At 45.5% G+C, this 8,253-nt stretch overlaps 2 protein-coding genes across 2 annotated transcripts; both read left to right on the top strand.

The window, feature by feature from the left end:
- Positions 1–4,533: 4,533 nt before the first annotated feature.
- BKA55DRAFT_503655 (uncharacterized protein) lies at positions 4,534–5,424 on the top strand (the record flags this gene model as incomplete). Its single annotated transcript, XM_046187025.1, has 2 exons — positions 4,534–4,585; positions 4,712–5,424. 2 exons carry the CDS (start codon positions 4,534–4,536, stop codon positions 5,422–5,424), a joined length of 765 nt encoding a protein of 254 aa, XP_046052507.1.
- Positions 5,425–7,295: 1,871 nt separating this feature from the next.
- On the top strand, positions 7,296–8,253 carry BKA55DRAFT_559476 (uncharacterized protein; the record flags this gene model as incomplete). The annotated part of the gene is made up of 1 exon (XM_046191984.1): positions 7,296–8,253. A coding segment is annotated over one exon (958 nt), but the record flags the coding sequence as incomplete, so codon positions are not given.

Below are 8,253 nucleotides of genomic sequence, written 5' to 3'. Positions count from 1 at the left end.
AGTTTTGGGAAGAACAACCCTGACGGATCTTTAGCTGAGTATACTATATATATGTGGAAGGGGTAACAGATCGGAAACGGTGCAATGTCTGTGCTTACCAAGGAGTGACAGAAGGCTTGTCAAGCTGTAAATTTTACTACCCAGTCGTTACAAGTCCTATGACTTAATAGGCCGAAGACCGCCTTCCGGAACAGAGCGGCCGGGTCTACCTTAGCTAGCATGGCTCGGATATCCCCACAAGCCAGATAGTGAAGTTTGATACTGTTACTAGCTTTGAACCACTGTTTTGGAATAAATCTATGTACCTCGCGGTGTTCCCGTTATTTAAAGAATGCAAAGTGTTTATCTGCCGTGTATTTTCTCTTTTAAGATAGAGAAAAGAGTGCTAAGACTACTGGTACACTTCGTCAGGCTACGCTTGACCTATTAGTCTGCCATGATCTTGCCGTAAGGCTGCTGTATGTTTTATTTCTAACACTTCTTTTCTTACATATACTCTATACAAATCACCTAAATAACGGAAAATTCGACATCTAAAATGGGATTTTTAAGCCCCTGTCTGGAAATTATTAATAATACTAACGGCGATAATCCGGCTGGGGAATAGATTCGCCTGTTTAGTTATCCAAAACAAGATTATTACTAGGGGATCTAGTTAGTATTAGATCTGACCTTTCCCTTCTTGCCGCAACGTATAGCCCCTAATCCCCATAAGTTGACCGCCCCTATTTGCTAGCCCACCCAATTCAAGAACATCATTTAGAGATATCGCTTAAACATACCTCGATTACATGGTCACAGTCACTCAATACGTAGGCATTTTGGCGCCATTTGGAGGTTCTAGCTGCCATTCAGAGCACATATCCTGGTTTCTTTGCCCGTTTCGAAGCGTTGGGGCGGATCAAGATGCCTATACATCTCCTCACGTGCCTTCAGAATATCTGGGACTTTAGCAATCTTCTCATTGTTACCATAGGTAACCTTCTTCCTCTTTTGGACGTAGCTCCTCTAATTAATACTCTAGAAGACCTAGTACAAGATCGTGACTACTCATCATGGCTTTTGACAGTCTAATCCCTCGCTGATCTTAGTGGGGAATAGGCGAAGTGATTAACCGAGCTACCGCGCGGAGGGAATATTACTTCCGCGAGATGTAGCAGCTTTAATAAAAGCTGGGTTAAGAAAAGGTTCTTAGGCATACCATTTCTTCGGTAGCGTGGGCGGCTGGTATGCTGGCTTGCCCGTCAGCGGACTCATTAAAGGCTTTGCCATACTGATTGACCATAACCCGACGTTGCTCAACCTGTCTCGATGTCTTTTTAAAGTTATTCTGGCCGTCCTAGCTTCACTGTAGCATTATAGGAATGTGACATTCCCTAGTGTACGGTAATCGGCGAGACCAGCTAGCTTGGAGATCTCTTGGCGATCCTCATTCTCCACAGGCACAAAGGCGGCAACGCCGAGCGGTTGTAGGACAAGAGAGGAGTCAGGGACTAGAACAACAAGATCAGCATCAGTAGAACAGCATTTAAACATAGTGCCATCACCAGCATGGCACCCGCAACCGTCAGTAATAACAGCATTTTATCTCCTTGCTAGTTTTATCTCCGGAATGAAGATTGTTTTCAGCCATCTCACGAGATGTCGGCATTATTCCAGCCTTTCCCACTCGCCATATAGTCCCGTTTATCAAGAAAGGCAGGTTCATCAGAAAACCACGATCGTTTTAATGTTTTCCATTCAATAATAATCAGCAGAGTCGGCGTCTGGCCAAGTTCTGAGATACACTCCATTATTCTGGTACGATTAGGTGATTTCGGACGTCTTCATTATCGCGAACTTCTTCCTGCAGCTCCCTAGCACTGGACCGTTGAGACACAGTCCCCCCTCCCTTATCCCCATTTCATCCGGCGCAGCCCTAGCTTCGGGGGCGCCCTGTCACCGGGGACATTATTTCCGAGCTTATTTGCACAAAATTCCGTCCGGTGCTAGCATCATGACACTCTCTGTCGGGCTTTCCACCTCAAGTGGTATTAGCCACTGCTGCATGAGCTTCCTTTCCTGGCCGCAATTACTAACCGAGGTACTTGCATTCACCCGCTTTGTACTTGTATTTATATCGAATGACAGCACGACGCTGCGTCAACGGGATCGCAATTCTTGTCGGAGCGCATGGTATGACTGATCGTGCTATTTCTTTCCCCGAATCCTGAGATTTTCAATCGGTTCAGATGTGAGGCCACCAGTGACAAGGGGTATGACTCGTGGCACCAAGTGGACGCAACCCAAAAGAACACCGCGCTGTTAGGGCACAATTTCTACACAGGCATCCTGGAGGCCGATACCAAATTAAGCTTAATGAATGATCGATACTGGAGCCTTGACTCTACAATGACAATACTCTATCCCTCTAATCGGCATGACCCTACAGAGCGTTTACAACGAGGGAGTCTAACCCATGGAGATATGCTAATCAGGCTGTGCACACCAAATGTGTACAAATAAGCCTTATCATTACTGATCTATAAATTCATCTAGGTACAATAAAAGTCGAGCTGTTCGAGAAGGGGAATTAGTCTTGTAGCTCTTTACTAGAGCAAGCTCATGTTGTATGGGGATTAAGGGGGCAAGATACCTGCTGAAATGCCATGCCGCCTCAAGGGATTGGTTGCCACACGGAAACTTCCGTGGCCCAGGGACAGAATATTTATCCAATCGCCAAGAATGGATTTTCGTACCGTTCTACGTTCACACTATTCCATATTGGCGGCCGTACTCCGTACAAGTGAGAACAATCCGTGCTTTGCTAATTGTTAATGCCGAACTACCTGTCCTGGTGTATCTTTTTTTTTTTTTCCTTTAATAATTGGGATTCTAGACTTTCAGCCAGAATTTCTAGAGACGGGATAGACTCATACAAGAGAGGAGAGGAGAGGATGCTGGTGAAATGGACTTAAGCACGGAATTAGTCTAGGCAGGTTGTATGTGATCATTGTGATGTTACCCTGTGTGTGGGTCAGGGGTTGGTGGATAACTCGAGAAGTGTTCCGCGGCTCTGGGTGTGAAGTGAATAGTTCGTTCTGATTGGCTGACTTTGATACAGCGTCCCTGCCGGTGAAAATGCTCCGAGGCACATGATGGCGTTACCATATTATAATACAGTAAGATAGTAATAAATAGACCTAATATTAATATACTTTTATAAAGCTAATTAATTTAAGACTTAATAGATTTAAATAGAAATAGGAGAATAAAGCTGTATAGAAACCTTCTTTATTATTTGCCCAGTTAATACTTCTGCATAGAGGTAACCTAAGTTACTGCAATTCACAGCTGAAATGTTTATGTACTGTACCACCTACGCAGATAGTAAGTGGTATAGCGGCGATAAATGAAAAAAGCAGTCATGAGAGTCCGGTCCGAGCGTCGTGCGCGGTGTTGTGAAGAATGAACCAGTATGAGTATGGGAACGAGGTGGGAACGAGGTGAGAACGGGGAGGCATGCAAATCGTTTCCAGAAGCGAGGACAATGTAGGTCATCTGCCTGTGTAGCGTACCAGCCAGTTGGTGGAGGTGCGGGGTAAATGTGGAGAGTCTGGGACTGGTTTAGCCAAGAGAGTGGGCAGCATCAATATAGGTTAAATACAACTGATTACTTGTTATGACATGATTCTCCGTGTCCAGACGGCATTGCTCTAGTCCAAACACGGTTGTTTATGTACAACATTCAAAACGAGCTTGTGGAGAAACCGGAGGCATAAAGATTGGGCCCCTGAGTTGTATTGAACCCTAGCAACACATCAGAATAACCAGAAAGCGGGACTTTCCCTGTTTAGTTGTACAGTACGGAACCATATTCATACATTTCCGACCCTTGTAACCTGTAAGGTTTTGTTTTGAAATGGGCTTGGTCCATCCCTCGTACCGAGAGCCTGTCACAGGAGTAATCTGATTAGTTATTTCTGAGTTACGCCGAGATTACGAAAACTGATGTCCATCTGTCTCATTCCTTATGCACAGTCATCGCGGCTTGTTAGACGAGACGTTAGCGAGACAAAATTTGACATCCCGTTGCCGTTTCTGCGGGTCTGGTGTGCATTCTCGGTTCTCGATTTGTTGAGACATCCCAACTGTCATAAAGCTTAATGAGACATCGGTTTCTTAGAGTGCAGATCTCGCTAAAGCTAGTCTTAACCCCGGTCGTCTAAGATTGCGATAGATCGGCCACGAATACAATATTAAAATGATGGTGTAGATATTGGGAGGAGTTGAGGCCTTTAGACGTCTCCCTAAGGGCTTAAGGAACGGGATTTGAGGCATGTCGAATTTACACACCCTCCCTTGTGTATATTTCTTAGAGGCTTGGGACATGGATGATACTACTAGTCTACCATCGCCATGCAGGTGGCTTTACAAGTTTGGGAGAAGAGAGATGCACTCGCACAAAGACAGAACAAGAAGAAATAGGATATTTAGTACCGCTGGCCCCGCCTGCCATCATCTTTCAGTCGACTTTCTGCCTCCTCATAGACAATGAACATGATCCAATCATTATCAACAGAGCCCGCGAAACCTAAGCGAAAGAGTAAGTTGCCTATTCTCTTTCTTTTTAATCTGATGCTATGGATCTCCGATATATTCTATTCGACAGAAGTAAAGCGAAGGAAAGCAGGGCAACATATTAATATCATACTAATATAGCGTTATTTAGAAACCAGAAGGGTTTCTACCCTTACTCCCGAACAGCTCGCCCGCAAGAGAGCCAACGATCGAGAGGCCCAGAGGGCGATACGCATCCGCACTAAAGAGCATATAGAGCGGCTAGAGCGCGAGCTAGCGGAGCTCAGGAGCAACCAAAGTCGTGATCAGACCGTCCAAGATTTATTACGCCGTAATACGGCTATAGAGAGAGAGCTGATTCGACTCAAGGAGATTATGGGCGCGCCAGCGGCCTTGTTATCTTGCCATGAATCAGGTCCAACTGCACGACAACTTTTATTTCCCGACAAGTTCTCAACAACAGCAACAACAAAAACAACAACAACAGTTTGCAATGGCAACCTCAGCACTGGTAGCGCTGCCATCCCTAGCACTCACAGAGCACCATTCTCGGGGGACTACAACAGCCACCACGACTATAACCAACAATATATCCCCTTGTCTAACAACTGCGAATCCTTGGCGAGCACCATCTCCTGCGCCATCCCCTCCAACATCTCGACCTCCTCAACACCAGGCGACTATAGTGCTGGAAATATCCAGACCAGGATGCCCACCTCGGTCCTTCCCTTCAGCAATACCAGCTCCTCAAATATTTGCACTATATATGATAAGGATATCATCAAGGTAGAGTATATCGAAGTGGGCTACCTCGGCGCAATACCCCAAGCGTTTCATCAACCTGATATGAGGTATGGCAAGTAGATCAGTCATAATAAATATCTAGAGGCCAAGCTCCTCGTTAATACTCCTCCGTTTTATCCCGACACTCCTTACTCTTAACCCTCCGTACTGCATCACTAGCAGTAGCTATCTGCCTAGAACATATAAATAATGTACTACACTCAGCCACATTCGTTAGTTCAGTAAATTACCCCGGCAGTTGAAACTGGTATGTATCCACATGGATGTCATTGACGTGTCGCGTCGATGATCTTCTGGTCAGCTTCGGCCAGAACTAACGCCGGCAGACCCAGGAGACCAGGCTATGACGACCTGCCAGATTATGGGATACGTATAACCCCGCTCCCTATGCTCTAATTCCATACCCTCATATGATGCTGCAAGCCACGACGTATATTACTATAAACCACTTTCAAGCTTAGGGTTACATTACCAAGAGACTCCCGGATAGCTGTCATGTAACTGGACAAACTTTGACCTCCTGAGACAGTAGGAATAAACCGTTTCAGATTAGGTTATTGACCTGTATTCTGCAATTGTAATGTTCAAGGCTAGTCTGAAAGATGACATATTGTCATTGGTTGCGTCCTGGTATTAAATAGCCACTTACCGCTTATCGCCGGTGGAGTTTGATCGCCGAGCGGTTGCCGTAAGAGGGTCGGAATCGGCCGAAGGCGAAGGCAGCCACTTTTTTTGCTTTTTGCTAACAGTGACAGCTCTAGCAGTTTGACCAATCTAAGACCCCGGATGTTGTCCCCGTCGAAGATCACGGCTACAGCATATGTACCGTTAACAAGTCATGTTTAGCATAGAGGAGACAAGTGACATAAAGCTGATTCCTGATGGTTGATGTTACAATTTTATCTCATTGGAAATGCTACCCAAGGTCCAGGGGAACTCTTAAGGCACTAACTTCACACTTCTAGGAAGACCTTCCTCCTTTTCATCTAAGATTAGATGAAATCTATGAAAAGAGCGTGCTTTCTTGATTGTTGTTATTAAACCAGCTGTTGTGATAGAGTTTAATTTCCCCGTGATGATTGTCGTTCTGAGGAGATGGACTTACTACGTACACAAGAAACGAGGCGATGCTACCTTGTGGGTCAGGCTAGACAAGGAAGGGCCTAGGCCGTGAGGACTTTCGCCATTAGACCGCGGTCTAGAACTCGCCATGGTACCGAGGGTTTGAAAAATCCAGTTTCAAGGACATATGGCCATCTTCACAGTAATGTCCAGTCTCAACGTTTTAACTTTGCTGATTGTGTTATTCCAGGCCAGATCCTGTGCATCCCACTCCTTGCTTTGCTTGAGCATCAAGTTCCTTAGCCTGGCAGGCGTGCAAAACTAGTCACTGCAAAGGCAGGCAGTATGGCGGTCGCGGGTTATACTTTCAAGACTGAGGGTGTGTAGACATTAGCCAGCCTGAACCAGTAGTTCTTAAGCCAAGAATGCTAATTAGTTCAGAGAATCACATCTAGCTTGTCATTTAGGAGCTGCGTGACATGGACTGCGCTGCCTGAAGGGACATCAAGCACCAGCAAATGGTTGTGGAGGCCAGCTTGATGGAATGGAGACGCAGCACATTATGACCAAATACGAATAACAAGAAATTTATGAATGATAACGTATCAGATAGCCATCGCAGGAAGCCCCAATGCTCTACAGAGCTAGGTGAATGCACAGCTATTCCTATACAACAAACCCCTCACCCCGTACCTTGCGCAATCTTATGTCCCCGATGAAATAAACGTAATTTAACTTTGGACGGCCTGTTGACCGATGAAGATAAGCAAAGTGCCGTAAACATGCTAGCGCACTTGGCCATACGAGTCCTTCCGGGCGAAATGAATTTATGCATTTATTGACCGCCATTGCCACACTGGGAATTTTGCATGCCCTCGTTCATCGTTTCACGGTGGACCAAAATGGAAGATGGATCTTCAGTGCTGACGACTACTCTTTCGTCAGATCCAAGCCGCGGACAACTCTCCAGCAAAGGTGACAAAGTATGTCAGCCTCCTCATATTTCGGTTGATGTCTCAGCCCGACAACCGTCGCCGCCTGACGACTCAGCGAGACATCTCTATGAATTCAACTACTTCGCAAAGCTACCGGCAGAAGTCCGAAGCAAGATTTGGAACCTGGCGTTCTCTCTATCTTCACCTCGAATATACATTCCGTACGCACGCCGAATAGAAGGAAGTGGGAGGCAGTATCCTCACTATCGACATGACTTGCCAGGACTTATGATCTTGAGCAAAGAAGTCCGGGAAATCACCGTCAGAAATCGAAAACTTTCTCTCATATCGGGCAGGTATGATGTCTGTAACTTGAAATATGTCGACCGCATATATGGCTGGGTGGATCCAAAACGCGACTTACTCTATATCGATCTTCATCGGCGCATCCAAGGTCATTTTTATTATATCAAGAACGTCTTTGAAACTGTGATTCTCTGTCCACAGAACATCGGGAATGCGCTTCATCTAGAGGAACTGTCTCGATGGTCTACAACACTATCTCATTTTTATTCCTCAGAATCGGGCCCATCATATTCGTCAAAGGTCAAAGAACTACAACTCGTTTGCCGATCATACAACCTTCCAATCTCTAGGTTTTCGGTCGGAACACAGAACGACTTTTTAGTCTTAGATCTTGATAAGGAGAATGATGTAGATTGGTTTTTAGCATTACGGAACCGTTTTCCAAAGTGCGACATTCCTTGGAATGTTATTGAGAATGATTTTCGTCGAGAAAGAAACCTTGATTGGCAACTTGGAGTACTTAACGATTGGAGTACAGGAGTAAAGGAGTTCGAGGGTCAATATCATATTCGCCTTGGCGATGCCG

Source organism: Fusarium redolens (assembly GCF_020744475.1).
Source record: "Fusarium redolens strain MPI-CAGE-AT-0023 chromosome Unknown BKA55scaffold_4, whole genome shotgun sequence".
NCBI lineage: Eukaryota > Fungi > Ascomycota > Sordariomycetes > Hypocreales > Nectriaceae > Fusarium > Fusarium redolens.
Note: the sequence above shows the minus strand (reverse complement) of the source record. Positions and strands in the feature narration are given on the sequence as shown.